At 33.5% G+C, this 18,982-nt stretch overlaps 1 protein-coding gene across 1 annotated transcript in view; it reads left to right on the forward strand.

Annotated features, from left to right (window-relative positions):
* Nucleotides 1-18,982, forward strand: part of LOC129229491 (uncharacterized) — a 39,307-nt gene that overhangs the window by 13,101 nt on the left and 7,224 nt on the right. The window contains exons 4-6 of the mRNA XM_054863809.1: nucleotides 6,191-6,416; nucleotides 8,592-8,728; nucleotides 14,700-14,934. Coding sequence (XP_054719784.1) covers nucleotides 6,191-6,416; nucleotides 8,592-8,728; nucleotides 14,700-14,934 — 598 coding nt within the window. The remainder of the gene's footprint in view (nucleotides 1-6,190; nucleotides 6,417-8,591; nucleotides 8,729-14,699; nucleotides 14,935-18,982) is intronic.

The raw sequence follows: 18,982 nt of genomic DNA on the forward strand, positions 1-18,982 counted from the left end.
ATTTGGGCACTACTTTCTTTATTGAATTTATCAATTGACACCATTGGAAAAAGCGACATTTTTTACTCCAGATCTATCTCGACCTATGGTAGAAAACTAAGCTTCTATCTCCAAAGGGAAACAAGTTACAAGCCTTTTTAAATCAAATTCAAAAAATCGCAATTCCATTCAAATTGTTAACCATTTTCTTTCGCATTTCAATTCCTTAAACTTATTTTATTTGTGTTTCCATGGTTACGCTTTTTAAATCCATCTTCCTTGATTTAATTTCTTAAAAGTATTTTAATATCTAACGTCATTGTTTGGAAGGGAAATTTTGCATGATGTTTTTGTTTTATTTATTTAAACCTGATTTTTGTATATACGTCACTTGACACAATTTGTATTTTTAAGGAGGACCGGGCAAAGCCGGACAACGCAGCTAGTCTTTATATAAAGTCAGAAATTATGCTAAATTTATTACGTGCGAGCGAAATTTAATACAATTGGTGTCATCAGACACGATGACTTGCAAGTAAACATTAGTATTTAGGTTCTAGTTCCCTTAGGACCTTCTCCCCTTCGAATGTTCTGATCCACAACTACTACCCACTCCATTACTATTAATTTCATAAATTGTTTGGTAAAATTACTAGTTATTTGAGTCGCCAAAAAAAGTCTGGTCAATCTAATATATTTCTGAAGCTAATAATGCTGAAAGTAAACACACCTGCGAACCAGTCAATGAAATAAGCGAATAAATAAGCATACCAATGAACTTATTTGTCGATTAAAGGTAACTTTCGATAAATATTTCTGTGATTTATGCAATGGTTTCCCAACTGAATGAAGGAATTTACAAAGGAAAGACTTTTTTTGATTATAATAATTCTATGTGCTGGTTAAGAAATTGTTTTTCCGATAAAACATCTGTCTGTGTGTGTGTGTGTGTGTGTGAGATAAATATTTTTATCGAAAAATAGATTTCTAGTCTAGCACATTTCGAATAAGTTAACTCATTTACTAATTGTATTTGGAGCAAATGATTAGTCTTATGTTATCGTATTGAGGGTAGCTGTAAAATAAAAAAAAATCGATATTAATATAAACAATGTGAATTGAGAAGATAAAGAATGTAAGAACTTTTTTAAATGCGGAGGTAATAAGGAGTTATTTAACTATACATTTGTAAAGCATATTGAGAACGATATTACCATTTGCAAAGCTTTAGCGTATAAAGCGAGTTAGTTAGTTTGAATATATGAAAACATATCCTACTGAAAAGAATGTTCTCAAAATTTTTGATTTTATCAAAAAATATTTTTGTAAGATAAATAAATTCCTTTGTGCTGAAGTGTAATGTAAGAAAAAACAACATTAGAAAAGCACAAATTCGCATATTATTGCAGACACGTGTTTCGGCGTAACAGGAAACGCCTTTTTCAATGCAAAAAGTGATGACCTTATGGATGAAAAGACATCCGACTAAAACTTTTGTTGGATGTCTTTTCATCCATAAGCTCATTACTTTTTACATTGAAAAAGGCGTTCCCTATAACGCCGAAACACGAGTCTGCAGTAATCTTCGAATTCGTGCTTTTCTGACGTTTTTTCTTATCTTACTTTAATATTTTTGTGCTTCAATTTCTTTTATTTTTAAGGATTAAACCGTTCTATAAAAAATATCTCTATCATAAACAAAAATAGTCAATTCCAACCAATATCCGTTCGCAGGATTAAATATGGCACCAGAAGTTGTTTGTTATCTTTTGGTTGTAAGATATAAATGTACTTCTGTATTTGGTCTTTTAGCTCTCTCTGAGCATGTTTTGAGTCTCTTTTGTAATCTACTTCTGGGATTCTTTCACGACATTCCAGCAATAGTCTTCAAGCTTAGCTGGGTTCCACTTAACTTTTTTTCGATTAAATTTCTTTCTCGAAGCGGGACAAGGATTCGTCACTCACAATGCCCAATTGCTTTGAAATAAATTGAGGTGACAGTCAAAAAAATATTTTAATTGTCTTATTACAACCCAGATGCTGGTAACTTCCGGGGGTTGGGAAACAGTCCCCCGGCAAGAAAAATCTGCAAATTTTTCTTCTTTCATTTTTTGCGTTTTTGCTATCTATTTCACTTTAACTTTATTATACAAGTTTGATGATTTGGTTCATGATGAAAATAAAACATGGAAGGAACGACTTATTTTGAAATTACTAGTTTTTTAAGGAATTAAAAACAGGTTTCTTTAAAAATCGCAAGCTCCCATTTTTGTAGATACTGCGGTTTACCAGCCTAAGGCAGTGCATAAGTTGCTTGGTACGTAAAGCGCAAAGATTATCAAAACTTTCCATATATCATGAATATAAATCATGTTTATCCAGGAAACGAGATTAAAAAAAATATTTAAATCATTATGTTCGTTATATCACATAAATATGAGTAGGAATAAGCTTTTTTTTTCATGGCTTTTTTTAGCTTCACCTGTATGTATGTATGTATGTATCTTGTAAAGGAATCTTGCAGCTCAAATTTCGGCCACTTCCTGCGATCGGATTCTTTTAAAATTTGGCACGCGACCTCCGACGCGATGACAATGCAATATTGTGTAATCAAATTAATTAATGATATTTTTTAATTGTTAGTTTCCTCCAATTTTAATCAATATTTTGGCATAAATCCAACAATGTGAAAAAGGAAAAATTTAAAAAAATACATTAAAAAATGCTCGCAAAAATTATTTAAAAATATCTACAAAAACCTTTAATTTTTCTGCATCAGACAAAATTTGTTCCGATGTTCCAAGGTAATTAGAACATGAAATATAATTGTTTCTAACTAATTTCATGCCAAAATTTAGGTGAGCCTTTAATTGGAAATTCATTGCTGATCAGACCATTGTTGAACAAAACTTTTATTCAAATGCATCTCAAATTTTCAAAGTAATATAAATATGATTTCCGCAAACATACATCGATGACTCACAGTAGCTTCCCCTCGGGGTGGTGGGGTGGTGCCCTTGTCTTAACTTTAAGATATTACCTCGTACTCATTTTACAATCGTCACCAGATAATTCTTCAACATAAGACTAAAAAACAAAAAAATAAAATAATAGTTTAAAAAACTAAAAAATCACGCTTTCGTAGCAAAATGAACTAAAAAGTTAAAAATAATCTTTGGATGATAGTAGTTGACCAATCACTTAATTTTAATGTAATACAAAAAAGCGTGGGGGGGGGGGCTTCTTATCAGTTGTCTTGAATTTCTTCCATTTGTTGTCCAAGCAAAAATGTAAATGGACAGCACCCCACGCTTTTTTGCATTACATTAAAATTAAGTGATTGGTCAACTACTATCATCCAAAGATTATTTTTCACTTTTTAGTTCATTTTGCTACGAAAGCGTGTTTATTTGGTTTTTAGAAACTATTATTTTTCCATGTAGATTTTGAGCGTAGACCAGTGTCATATATGTTGATGTAGATTAATAATGTGATTGAATGGAAAAATAAATGTAAAGCACAAATTATCAAGAAAGTACTGCAGATAGCTGAAGGATCTTTAATTTCGCAAGGGTAGATGTTACCGGCATGTGGTATCCAAGTAATTTGGTGGTGTTTGCATAATCCGTTGTTTATCACTATCTATATTCAGTCAATGATGCCATATCACCATGGCCAATTACACAATTGAGAAGTATGTCCAAATGATAAAACTTAATTTTCAAAAAGAGTGATCGTTAGTTCAAACGTTGCGAGCGTTGAACCATTTTACGGCAAATGGGATAGTTCTTTACAGTCGTATATGGGACGACGCCAACCCACACGAGGTTCAACAGGTGGTAATGAATCCACAAAGAGTTACTGTTTGGTGTGTATTTTGGATCGGAGGCGTCATTGTTTCGTAGTTTTTTGAACACGACGTTGGTGTATCAATCACCGTCAACAGTGTGCACTACAGAACGATAGCATCTCCTTTGGCACAAACTGAATGCTATGGACGCATAAGCCAGGTAATTTCTGCAAGACCGTGCTGCGTGCCGCACTGCAAACGCCGTGATGCACATTTTGTATGAGTGGTTTTATTGTGTGGTTATATACCAAAGAGATGACATGATTTGGCCACAAAGATCGTGCAATTTGACCCACTCGACTTTCCCTTGCTTGGTTTCCTGAAGTCACAGGTCTATACTAATAAGCCTTACTCTACCGATATCCTAAAAGTCAACATAAACCCGGATCAACGCTTCAATTCAGCCGACCCTATATTCAACAGACTCATTGAAAAATTGACCACTCGGATTTGCACTACCATGGAAGCCATGGAAGAAAGTCAAATGATGGTATATTTCATACAAAATGGCATACATGGGTATCTTTGCTAATAATAAAGCTGAAAGTCTGTATGTCTGGAACTCTGGATCTTTGGATGTCTGTGACGCGCATAGCGCCTAGACCGTTCTGCTGATTTTCATGAATTCAGCACAAAATTCGTTCGCGACAAAGGGGTTAGCACCTTAAAGCCATTCTTCGAAATTTTGATTTTGTTCTTTTTCTATACACATTTAAAGAACATTTTATCGATTAAATTACCATATCGTGGACGAGCTAATTACCATAACATAAACGAGCAAATGAACATATAAAATTGACGAAAAATTCATCATATATTATTTGTAAATATACAGGTGAAACAAATGACCTTTTAATTTTTCTACTACGGTCAAAGCTGTGAAGTTACCCCTAACTTAAAATAAAAGAAAGAAATTCGTTAATGCCTTACACACAGCTTGTTCTATTCCATTGCAATATCTACCAGCTCTTATTGAGAGACTCTTTATTTGAAGGCTACAATGGACCCTCCTCATCGGTGCAAAAAAGTTTAACACACAACAAAAGAGTGAGAGAACTGAACGTTAACGACGTGGATTGGGTCATATTAGAAGCTAACATACAAATTTACGACAAGAGAAAGACACCAGCCAGTAAACAAACTGCAAGTCAGCCAGATAGCGCGGTAATGGAAAAAACATCAGAAGAAAGAAAGCAAACGGAGTTGGAGAAACGAGCAATTATAAGAATTGCTTCCAAGTATAGGGAAAATGGTGAACTGGAAGAATTATTGACCAAAAAATGATAATTTTCCCGAATGTAGTAACCAAAAAAAAAAAAAAAAACCGAGGTTATAACCGAATAACATTTACCAGAAGTTCAACCATGCTGAACAGATGAAGAGGCTCCATTATAGAAATAGCTATATGCTGTATTTTTTGATAATCTGTGCTTATTTACGTCAGTAAAGCATCTTCAACAGTCTAAGCTGGTGAAGAGGTTCCATTGTAAAAATGACTATATGCTGTATTTTTTAATAATCTCAGCTTTATTTACGTCGGAAAAGCATCTTCAACATTCTGAGCTAGTGAAGAAGCTCCATTGCAGAAATAGCTATGTGCTGTGTTTTTTGATAATCTGTGCTTTATTTACGTCGGTGAAGCTTCTTCAACAGTCTGAGCTGGTGAAGAGGCTCCACTGTACAAGGTCTGGCTTTTTATTTCTAGTATTGACGTTAGTGTAAGAGGAAGAAAAGACGGAAGATAGCGCTAATGATTGCATATTGAAAAGCGTTGTCTTGCGCATGTGCAGTGCAATTAGCGTCATTCTAAAGTAAGTGGTTCTCGCGGAAAGGCGCATTAAACATAGCTCGCAAATTCCTGTCGTCGAAGTGAAAATGGAGCAAAGAATTAACATAAAATTTTGCTTCAAATTGGACAAGACAGCTGCAGAATCATACAAAATGTTGAAACAAATTCACTTGAACTCTTGAATGGTTTAAACTCTTTCGGGACGGGTGCAAAAGCGTCGATGATGATCCACACACAGGTCGGTCGCAGTCCGTACGCACGCTGGAAGCAATTGGAAAAGTTCGCATTATGGTGACAAGGAAATGAAGAGCTCTGGCACAGCACATGCGCAAGAAAACGCTCTTCAATATGTAATCATTTGCGCCACCTTCCGATTTTCGTTCTTTTACAGTTACCTTAGTCTTCTAAATTAATAGCCGGACCTTGTAGAAACAGCTATATCCTGTATCATTTGATAGATTGTAATTTATTTTCTTGAGCTTTTCACTTCAATCACATTTTAGCACAAAGCTCATTATAGTAACTTTCATTTAGATAAATACTGATTTATTCCTTTTTTTTTCTGGAAACAGCCTCCAGACCACCAGCTAAGGTACCACCAGAGCAAGGAGAGTCCTGCAGGTCTCTTCACATCAATGCAAACGCTTCGATTCTATGCTCAACAAGAACATTTCTTGGAAGGAAAAATGCGGTTGCAGTGTGAAGCCATTATATCTCAAGCTCATACGCTTCGTAGCGATGAAATCACCGTATCCAACAATACCACGAAAGCATCTGCCATTACATCGCAGGCATTTGGTGAGTCTTAGTTGCTGAAATGTCCACAATGTTGAAAAGTAGGACTGAATTTACTAAATTATTTTTAAAATTTTAAGGTGAGTTAGTACCCCATATACTGTCAATGTTAATTTTCACATGTTCATGTACCTTTTTCTGAAAATCTATTAAAGAAAAAATTCTGAATTTTTTTGAAGACTCTTTTCTCTCTACTGAAGTAAAATTTTACGGAAAGAAAGCTTAGTTTTTTTTTTTTAATTCTAGTGTGTAAGTCATTGTATTTTTTTCAAAAAATGCCATTTCGCAACACAAAATCAGCTTTATAAAAATATTTTTCGAATATGAGAACAAATTTTACTTCAGTATATGCAGTTAGATGTATGGAATAGGTGGTAAAAATTTCAAAGCCTAACACAATTTAGTTTCTGAGAAAAAGGAACATTTAGTTTCAAAAATACCATTTCAAGATATTGCGATTTAAAGGGGAAAATCATACCTCATCAAAATAGGTTTTGCATTTTTTAAAGCTTATTTTAACTTACTTCTAATATGAGCACGATCAAGAAAATTGTATCATTAAAAAAGTATTGAAATGGAGTTTCAAAATATATAAAAATTAAAAAATCGAATTTTTGAAAGTAATTAGGGTATTGACTCCCCTTAAGAAAGACTGAAATAGATCAAATGCTGTAATTTGCCGTGGATTAAAATGATACTGGAGTAGAAGAGTGTTAAACAAATTTATTGAATAAAATGAATGCATTGATCCAATGAACTCATTTAAAGTTCAAGTATCTAATGGTGGGGAATGGTAGGGAACATTTTGATGCTTGAAGTTTTAGCACAATCGTTGAATTTTTGGCAGTTATCGTTGCATTTTGGAAAGTTTAAAAAATTCAAACAGAAAACAACAGTATAATAACGATGTATTATCTGAAATGTTACGCAGACTTGTTTGAATAATTATTTTATGAATGAATTATCAAATTCAGTCTTGCTAGAATGTAAACTCACAACTTTTTTAAAACATAGAATAACACACTCTTCTTGCAAAAATTACCGTTATAAACTTCTTTTTACCATATTCTCAAAATGTACTCTGATTTTTTTTTTTTTTTTATTTTTAAAAAAACAAGTTTTCTAGAAGATGATACAAGTCTGTACACATATACGGCTATTTGTTTATGTGTGTATGTCTATTTCTGATGAATCCACAGTTTACGTCAGACACAGTTCGGTCGTTCTTTTTTGAGGAGCAAAAACCTCCGATAAGTGGGTTTTCCTTGTGCAGATTCACAGTTTTCGTCGTATCTTTGCCAAACTTGGATCAAAGGTCCTTTGATGCTTAGGAATTTAGGTAAGGGCGTTTTCTTACTCCTGTGATGGTGGCAAAAAACGCCCTCGTAATCTAAGGGTCTGTGGTTTTCTACCAAGCAGTAAAAGATCCTACGTGATCGTTAATGGGGACTGGGGTACGTTAAATATCCCGTGCTCACAAAGTCATCCAAGTGAACCAATAGATCTGAGGTTACTGGACAAGGGATTGCTCGGTTTCTGGTTTGGATCATAAAATAGAGTGTTTCTTTCTTCTGTGTTATGATCCAAATGAGGACCCCAACCATCCGGTAGAACCACAAATAATGGTAGGTACGCTGGACCCTAGAGTGTGATATGATATGATGCACAAATCAACAGTTTAAGTTGGATCTTCACCAAATTTAGCACAGACGTCATTTGATGATCAAGATTTAACATAGAGGAATAGAGGATGTTCACAACGAAATCTGTTAAACAGAGATTTTAAGTCTCTTAATAGCAATAAATGATTTTTTGAAATATTTTAGTACAATCCAGAGAAGTTTAAATTAAAACTTTGAGTCATAAAATCGCTCTTTTCTACACGTTGACGGGGTACTTTTTTTTTTTTTTCATATAAGCTTGATGGTTGAACATGCGTAACTTGAAGAAAAAAAAAATTTAGAGGCAGACCGTGCAAAGCAGCACAACGCAGCAATCTATATATTTATTATTTATATTATAAATAATTGAGTTTCCTTGTAAGATTTTAAATAGATTTTTATTTTGTCTCATCTTCATAATAATTCTACTGCAATTTCAGTTAGGTTAAAATTCTGCTGCATAAAAAGTTCATTATCATTTATAAATTACAAAAAAGAATGTATTTTGTCTCTTCAGACTCCATTCAAAAAGATGGCCCTGTAATATCTGGCGGAAAATCTGAATACCAAGTGGGGGATATAGTGAATGTCAGCTGCATGGCGTCGAAATCACAGCCTCCAGCAGAACTGCAGTGGTACATCAACGACAAAGAGGTAAGTGATCTTGTTTTGCTGAGTCACTAATGGCGAAGTAGTGTCCTTCACCATGGGAAGCACCATTTGCTTAATGGAACTCATAACAAAGGATTTAATTGAGAAAAAATCACAGTGTTCTTACTAGAAAGAATAGTTCGCAGATTTCCTAAATTCACAAAATATGTTTTGGGAAATTGATTAATTAAAATCCTACATAATTGTAAATATATTGCATGAATTTGCCTCGTATTTATACCATTACAACATTTACTAGTGTGTATAAAAAATTCTCAAATAAATTAGCAAAAAATTCCAATAATAATCATAAGACTTGCGTTTAAGGAATAAAATGTACTGGTTTTAACTATAAAGATACTTAGTTACTGTTATTAGTTTAAATTAATACTATCATACCTTAGGATAGATCATATTTGGTGTAACATCTTAGTTGTAGTAACAAAAATCAAAGTTTTGCATAAAACTAGAAAAAACGAAAACACTAAGGTAAGAAATTATAAAAATATTAATAAATACAGGTTTTTATGAATACGCAAGTTTTTTTTCAATATTTAGACAAAAAAAAATCGTTATTATAATGAAACATTTTTAAAATGAATTTTTATAAAAATTATATGAATAGTTCATGACTTTTTATATTCTTATGCTTAATATGTAAATTTTCTACTTGCATTTACTTCGGCTTGTTTTAGAGTTAATACTCTACCTTTATTAACAACGTATGCAAAAAATAAGGCTCTTGATAAGATAAGCTTCGATCCTTTTATTTTTAATTTGGAAGAAAATATGTTCTGCAGAAAAGATGGTGAGTTGAAGAACATAAAAGTATACTTAGCAAATACGGTGTAAAACATTTTTATTTTCTCAGAAAGTAAAAAATAATAACAATTATATCAGTTTTATTTGTGTTTTAAGGAAAACCTTCATTATGCACGCAAGTATACCTTTATCTTAAATTGTTTTTCTTTCTGTCGTTTATCCTAATTATGTTTCATATTAGTTTTTCGCAACTTTTTTTCAAATCAGCAAATGACGTAATCTTCTGTTGTACGGCTTTACTTTTACGGAAAAAGAGATACGATTACACTCGTTTATAACGAACGCAGTGAGGCCGCGATATTTGTTCGTTATAACCGAGTGCTCGTAAAAAACGGGTTCGTGAAAAATATTATAAAAGTTTATACATGCTTGCTTTGTCAGTTTTATATGTCTGTACAGGTACCAACGAAGTTAGTTATTTGATTTCAACTGTCTTACTGTCTATTTCTTCTTGCTGTTTTCGAGGAATACGGGGTTCGAAAAACATCGTCATTTGCATTCGTGTCTTCGAAATAAACTGGTGTTTTCCCGAACTTTAGAAGTCAAGTACGTCGAAGACTTTTTAACTTCAAATTAATTTGTCATTTTCGCTCGGTCGCTTCCCTTTTTTTTCCTCTCTCATCTGCATTAGATAGACTTTCAGCAACAATATCTTTCCAACTATCTCTCGGAAATTATAGCATTGACTAAAATAAATATATAATTCTTAATTACACCTCTACACTTTTACACTAATTTAATGTTATTTCTCCATTATTGGCAATTTTAATGTGATTCAATAGGTAGCTCTCTAAATATCACTAACAATGGCCAAATTGAAACCAGATTTTTATTTAAAAAAATCGCCAAATTTGTCACCAAGTTATCGACAAAACTTGGCGACCAAAAGACTGGCGATATATCGTCAAGTGCCTGTCAAATTATAACACCACTTGAGTTTGCATCGCAATTAGCAATGATTCCCCCCCCCCCCAAAAAAAAAGGTGCAAAAGACCCTTTTAGAAACATTCGAATGCAACCAAAAGCGGAGGCGCACAACTAGACCACTCTAGGAATCTACGTACCAAATTTCAACGTTTTAGGACATACCGTTCTTGAGTTATGCGACATACATACGCACATACATGTATACATACAGACGTCACGAACTTTCGGTTGAATTCATAATTTGAATGGAATTTTTTCGAAAATAGAATTATCTATACTGAGGAGGAAATCAACTGAAATTTTACGAATTACAAATATATTGCTCGATTTAAGCGAGGTTCGCTCGTTAAATGCGAGTTCTGATCCCATAGACCTTTCACTGTACCAACCAAATCTTTTTGATTTCCTCACTAAATCCGAATTATCGTTACTATACTCTTAGGCAAACCCACTCTAAGCACACTAAAGAAAACGAGTTGATGTGTGCATCACATGACTTCTTTTTACTCCAGTTTAATGTCATTTTCCCATTATTGGCAATTTTAATGTGATTCAATAGTTTACTGTCTAAATATCACCAACAGTGGCCAAATCGAAACCATATTTAAAAAAAAAAAAAAAAAAATCATCAAATTTGTCGCCAAGTTGGCGACAAAACTTGGCGACCGAAAACTAGTGATATCGCCAAGGGTCTGCCAAATTATAACACCACTTGAGTTTACATCGAAATTAACAATGATTTACCTCCAAAAAGGGGCAAAAGACCCCTTTAGGAGTACCCGAATGCAACCAACAGGGAAGGTGCACAACTAGACCCCACTAAGAGTCCACGTACCAAATTTAAACTTTCTAGGACATACCGTTTTTGAGTTATGCGAGATACATACACACATACACGCATACGCACATACATACGTACATATAGACGTCACGAGATAACTCGTTGTAATTAACTCGAGGATCGTCAAAATGGATATTTCGGGTGTCTGTACGTTCCTAGGCATATATCCACGTGTGGTCGAGTTGAAAAAAAAACTCAACATTCATTCTGGGGTGAACAAAATAGAAATTAAGGCCGATTTTTTAGCGAAAACTTTTTCGCGACTACAATACTTCCTTTTTTTTAAAAGGAAGTAAAAAGATGATGACCTAACTAAAATGACCTAATGGTAGAAATTAAAAGTTAACACAGTTAGAAGGCAACAGTGGGTCACGTAGTTGAAATTCCTACGGCCTGTCATAAAACGCTTTCAATTATCCAACACCAAATTACTGTTTATTTACGCATATGATATACCAAAAATCGAGGACAAAAAAAAACGAAGGTTTTTCAAAAACAATTTGTTTCTTTTAATTAAGGACAAGAATAAAGTGCACTGAAATCTTTTCTTTACTCTCCATTGAGATTTAAATCGTTCCGCATCCGAATCTTCTTCTAAATAATTTAGTAGTTTTATAAATTCACAGATGTTTTCCCGTTTAATAGTACGGACGCTTTGCTTTAGAATTTCGCATAAAATTGAAGCAATTATGTTCACTCTTTTTGAAATGCTCATTTTGAAATAGCTCATTTCGCTTTGAATTAATAAAATACATACACCCTACCAACCAATACGAATTATGAAGTTTTATAATTATTTTCAATTACAAAACAGCGTTTTCGTAGATTATAATCTCCCTCGCTTGCTTAAGAAACAAATCCGTACAATTCATTTAACGTTACAATAAACGCTCCCTTAATTTTTCTTCTCTTAATGCTTCAACTTAATTGCATTAATTAATAAGCCACTCTACCGTTAAAACTAACATTACTGTAAAATTATATTCCCTGACAAATAGACTTAAGATTTAGTTCATGTAACATCTCGCACACAATATTCCATTTTAAACCACCAATTATACCGCATTGTGTAAACTTGCGCTCTTATTTCATTTACACTAAATTACAACTACTGTATTCTGCTACACATCTATCATAGAAACAGAAATTATCTTTCAAGAGAAAATATTAAAACTTGAAATTAATGAACAAGATTTTGAAATAAGCAGCCGCTTCTAATGTATTGTTCCGGAATTTCGCTCGTCCTTACTGTAATATTTAAACTTAATGCTTTAATTTTTCGCGGTTAAATTTGAACGTAAGTAAAATGTATTGCAGGAGGGAGTTAATTAATTGAATTTAGGTAATACATTATCTGTGTTCGGGTGATGCTAACAAATGGCAGTAATTTCAAAGTGAAATATATGTTTCATATCCAGTGGTTATTAGGATACGCATTTAGTAAATGTGTTGTGGGAACGCTCAGAAACGGTTAGTGTGCAAATTACATAGCTAATCTAGAGATCATTTGATTTGTTACGTTAACATACGAATTAAAGGAGTTTTTTTTATTTTACCTAGGAAAAATTTGCACATATACGGATCCCGTGACGTTAAAGTTAAAAAGGAAGGAAGCAGTGTTACTTTTTTTCAATTGCTTTAACAAATGATCAGGGTGTCCGACAAAGGCCGGGAAAATAATAATTACCTTGGTAATCCATTTAATCAGAACTAGAATATTTCAAAAACAATGTCACACTAAACTTTCTCATGCACTGAGAAATGCCCCTGCAAATAAGTTTAATTCTTTGATGTGTTTTTTAAATATGTATTTACCTAATACAATAAGACTTGACTATGGTTAATTATTTATTTAATAGGTTTTTAATTGGTTGATAGTTAATTCAATAAATAATTTGTTCAAAAGTATTAATTTGATTATTTTGACAAGTAAAAATATAATACATGCTGTTATGTCATTTTTCTTAATTGTAATAATATTTTAAACCGCTTTTTTACCACATTTTTTAATGGTGATAAATTTTATCAACTTCAGTGTCAATTGTTTGCCATGTTTTTACGAATCTTACAATAATTAAACAACATTTTGTTTACATGAAATACACCACCAGCTCAGTCATTTCAGCCGAGGACTGCAGTTTTGTGCTTATTAGCACTCATCAGCCCGGCATAGGAAGTGAGTGAGCTGGAGGTGGAAAACCTCTTAAGGAAGCCAAGAGTGCCAAACAAACCGGCAGCTAATATGGAATTAGCTTGCTACGAAATTGCAGTCCTCGGCTGGAATGACTGAGCTGGCGGTGTATTTCATGTATTTCTGCCATAGCCCTGATAGAGGGCGGTAACTTACTGAAAATACCATGCCTTGCCTTCAATCTTCGAGTTGAACCGAACCAATGTTTCCGTCACTCGTCTGGTCAGTGCTATTTCTGCATTAGCTACCAGTTTGTTTGGCACTCTAGGCTTCCTTAAGTGGTTTTCCTCCTCCAGCTCAGTCACTTCCTATGCCGGGCTGATCATTGCTAATAAGCACGAAACTGCAGTCATCGGCTGGAATGACTGAGCTGGCGCTGCATTTCATGTATTTCTGCCCTTAGCCGTGGCTATAGGTCGGTAACTTACTGAAAACATCTTCTTTATGTATTATTAATAAATGTTGTTGTTCCCTGAACGATTTTACTTTTTTTTTAAACGAGTGTCTAGTAGATAATGATTGACAAGATAATTTACAGTTTACTGATATAGTTTTATAAATGGTTGAGTTTTCAGCACTTAAATGAATTATTCTAGTTGATCAGCATTTATTTATTTTTTATAGAAAATTTTCTGCATTTTGGCTTTTGTGTTTAGCGGTAACAAATGCAGCTTAAATCAAAGGTTCTAATTTCGTGTCTCCAACGATAAATTTTCCATTATAATGCTTTAAAAAGTTTATAATTGTGTTAGCAAACATTATTTAGCTTTGGAGTATAAAAAAATTAATGAAAGAGTTTGTGGCTTTTAAATACAGTAAAAACTGCGCATGTACATGTCTCATTACACTAACGATAAAAGTATTCTGCCGTGCTAAGCGCAGAAGTCCAGTCGAGTTCGAAATGAGAAATTGTCATTTAAAGTTTTGCGCCTCCATGTATTTGATTCAGATGCAACTTTTTCACTTTTTTAGAAAGTATTTCCCACAGACAAATGACCATAACATATATATTAGTTAGGTAAAATATCCAACTTAGAACCACCAGGTGACCGTAACTCAATTTCGATAAAAAGTGCAGATACGACTTTTGTGCTTAGCACGGCAGTATAAACCGTAAATGAATACTCTCACTATTTATTTCTTTTACCCGTACTATTTATTTCTGTATGCAAACACATGTTTTCAACTTGCAGGCTCGCCCAGATTTTCTCGTTCCCATGCCTCCTATCATTTACAAAGGTGGAGAAATATCCACAGTACTTGGTCTCAGATTTGAAGTGAAGTCACTGCACTTCAGACGAAATGAGATGCGACTTCGTTGCACCGCTACGCTCTCAGAAGTTACGAAAATGTCCAGTGAGCCCTTGGAAGCAGAAATCGCAGAACAGCAGAGGTCTGATCTGCATGTTGACTTTAATGTTGAATCAGGTAATGGAAATCAATACAGAAAAACTATATTTCTTAGCATTTTTCTCTGCCACATTAGATTATTCATCGATGTCTTAAACTGCAAATTGGTTAACTACAAATAAGGCCTAAAATAAGGGTTTTTTATTTGGTTATTGCTTCAAGCTGCTTCAGTGGAAAAAAAAGTAATGTCAAATCTTGTCTTTAAGTTGAGAAATCTTTTATATTAAGATGAGTCAGTATCCTAAATACTTTCAAAAATTCGATTTTTGATTTTTATATATTTTGAAACTCCATTTTAACAATACCTTTTTAATGATACAAACTTCTTGATCGTGCTTATATTAGAAGTAAGTTAAAATAAGCTTTAAAAGAATGTAAAGCTATTTTGATGAGGTATGATTTTCCATTTTAAAGTGCAATATCTCGAAATGGTATTTTGGAAACTAAATGTTCTTTTTTCTCAGTAACTAAACTGCATTAGGCGCTGAAATTTTTACAACCTATTAAATACATCTAATTGCATATACTGAAGTAAAATGTTTCTCATATTCGTAAAATATTTTTTATAAAGCTGATTTCGTATTTCAAAATGGCGTTTTTTGAAAAAAAAAATACAGTGACTTACACATTAGAATTTTTTTAAAACTAAGCTTTCTTTCTGTAAAATTTTACTTCAGTATAGAGAAAAGGGTACTACTTAAGGTAAAAAAAAAATTTCATAATTGTATCTTTAATTCCATTTTAGAAAAAGGTACATGAACCTGTGCAAATTAACATTGACAGTATGGGGGGTACTGACTTCCTTTTAACTACAAAACTTGCAAGGAACATAACCTGATTTTATTCTCCCTGCATAGTTGCCTATCATTAAGTGAGTTAGTTTATTTTCTACGCTTTCCATATAATACTCAAAATAAGTCATATTCTTGTCACATTTATCATCGTTAATTTATATTATTTTATCAGCAGAAACTAATGTAAACATTCACGCCAAATTAGTTTGCAGAAGGAAGTGAGTTATTATTTTAGATTAAATGGTACGCAAAGTTTTAAACTGTAAACTCTTAGCCAGACATACTACTGAATCAAAACATACAGCAAACTTAATTGCGACGGTCATTTAATTCTTGTAACTTTGCACAAACTTAGACTTATTCGATTAATAAAACCAAGCTTACTGGTTAATTAGCCATTAGCCAGAGAATGGTTCTAATAGTTTGTGTCTAACTTAAATTTAGAAAGCTTAAAAAAAAATGCTATATACAAATGGAATTTTAGCACCATATGTAGCGCAAAACCAGAATTAGTTCAAAATATTTCTTCTTCGTAATTTTAATGATGCTTGACTTTAATGTAATCCAAACAAAACGATAACAGAAAGCGGAGCATTCTTTATACCAGTTTCTCATTCAGTAATGAATGTACTTATTCTTTTTGAGACTCTTCGAGGGGGGGTTGAATGTTGGCTGTCAAGTTGTAAGTGCAAGGTGTGTTGCAGTAATGCGACCAAATTCAAATGATAATCATAATCTGTATACATAAAAATGAATGTTTGTCTGTATGTGATCCATGAACTTAAAAACTACCCGGCAGATTTGGCTGAAACATTCACCGTTTGTTATTTTTGGTACTGGGAATGTTTATAGACCAGTTCGAAAAAATCCGATCGATAGTTCCTTTTTTTATTCCAATTTAAGTCACAATGCATTGGATAAATACGAATAAAATTATTGGCTGCAGAAATTAATTCGCGTGAAAGATCTCATTGATAAGAAGTTAGCTGTTGCCATTTTTCTTGAGTTTGAACAAATAAATTCTTTCTTTATTGTTTTATGGCTATTCATGCAACGGTGGGATTTAAAACTTTTTCTATTTGATATTTTAAGCGATTGATTGATCTTGCAAACTGCTTGAGTACAAAATTTAAGTATAGTCACGGCTTCACTTGATACCTGGACCGATTATTATGAAAATTGCTATATATATCTGTATTTTTCCACGGAGAAGGTGCATAATATGCTCATTGAAGCCACTCGCCACCAGGTGGCACTTCAGAGTAGCAACTTCTGCCCGTTCAACCGATTGTCATGAAAATCAGTATAATGATGTGTTTTTTTTTTTTTTTTTTTAGCGTAGCAACGTGCGTCGGGTGCAGCTAGTAAATAAATAAAATAAAATATCTGCATCTGGCGATGAGTCCTGGGCCCTTTTCATTTGAATGCTGGCAAGTTGCATTCAAAAGATATTTTCGCAATCCGAATTGCGACAGCATCTTAGCACGTTAGCAGTGCGATAGCACGCTCTTCATTGGTTAGTTTTCGTCGAAGCACGACAAAATTACAAACCAACCTAAGATAAGCAGGAAGTCGGGAAGGTATAAACCAACTCCCTAATTTCGTATATAAATTTGACCAAATTACATTATAAAATGCAATCAAACTTTATTAACATCACACATCACTTTGTTGCATCTCAAGAAGTCGCAACTCAATTAAATTAAAAATCCATCGAACACGATCTCGTGCCTCGTTTACTTTTCAACAATGAGGAGTTGCTATTCGGTATTTTGTGTAAAATGAAATAAATAAATATATTTAACAATTGAAGTACAATACAAATATGGCTGAGGTGTTGCGTTATATATTACTAGAGATGATCATTACGTGGGAACATGGAAAAAGGAACCGGAACGTCAAAAGCGGTCAAGTGAGAATAATAAGCAATTCGGATTGCTCAAAAAAAAAGAACATTATTTAAACATATTTGTAATGAATAATATATCTTCAAAATATCACCCTCTTGCGTCGATATGCTTCTCGAACCTGTGTAACAGAAAGCTGATGTAACATGCGCCTGGATGCTTTCAATCGTGTCTCAAAGTTTTCCTTTCATGGCTCCTTTTAACCGAGGAAACAAATAAAGGTCAGTAGAAGCCAGGTCAGGACTGAAAAGGGTGGGGAACCAATGGGGTGTGGTTTCTGCCGAGGAAGTCACTGACAATGAGGGCACTGTGACACGGCGTTTTGTGGTGATGAAGTTACCACGCGTCGTAGATGTCGCTTCGGATTTGCACGGTGGCACACTTACCAAGTTTAACACAAAATTTAATAGCTAAACAGAAATATTCACTGCGCAGTGTTACATAAAAGTAAAACGGGGTTCACGGGAACACACGTCCAGATTTTCCGGCAACTCGCAGCCAAATGAGACCAGGCGCGTTTTGAAGCATTGTTAGCTAATCCATCCTGTCCAGAAGGTTAGAACACGCTGCGCCGGATCATTGCGTCAGGAAAATATTGGTTGCATTGCTTGCGGAACGCACCTTGTACAAATGATAATAGTTGAATTTGGTCAAAATACTTTTGAAACAAGACAAATAAATACCTTTATGCGGAAAAGTAAAGTAAGAAATAACAACATCAAAAAAGCACAAATTGCAGATAACTGTAGACACGTGTTTCGGCGTTACAAGGAACGCTTTTTTCAATGCTAAAAAAATTAGCTTATGGATGAAAAGACATCCGACAAAAGCCAAGAGCTAGATAAGCAAACAGCTTAAAAAAAAAAAAATAGCGGATTAACCAATCAGCAATGAGAAAATTATAAACCAATAAAGAACCAATAGGAATGCGAACAAAGGGCAGGGGCTCTCTAACAGGCACTGTCAAGCTCAAAGTAAGAATTCAATTGGACAAAGATTAAGCCAATGCTGAAACAAAAAGAAAATGTTCATAACCATGAACCGCAAGAAAGGAAAAGTTGAATGTAAGAAAAAATATCAGGAAATGAAATAAACAAAAACAAACATTTTTAGGAAAAGGAAAAAATAAAGATAAATAGAAGAAAAGGAGTTAAATGTCAACCCATGACAAGAAAATTAAACAAAACAAGTTATATAAAAATTAATGGAAAAATAAAAGTAAAGTATGCAAAATAGAAAAAAAATGAGTGGGGAAGGACAGTGATTAAAGATATGAGAGCCATACATTGGAAAAATACGGAACTAGTTCAAGATAATTAACTAAGTTAGAACTGTTCCTCAAAATATAGAAAGATTCCTTAAAGT

The sequence above is a fragment of the Uloborus diversus genome, chromosome 9 (assembly GCF_026930045.1).
Source record: "Uloborus diversus isolate 005 chromosome 9, Udiv.v.3.1, whole genome shotgun sequence".
In the NCBI taxonomy this organism is placed as follows: domain Eukaryota; kingdom Metazoa; phylum Arthropoda; class Arachnida; order Araneae; family Uloboridae; genus Uloborus; species Uloborus diversus.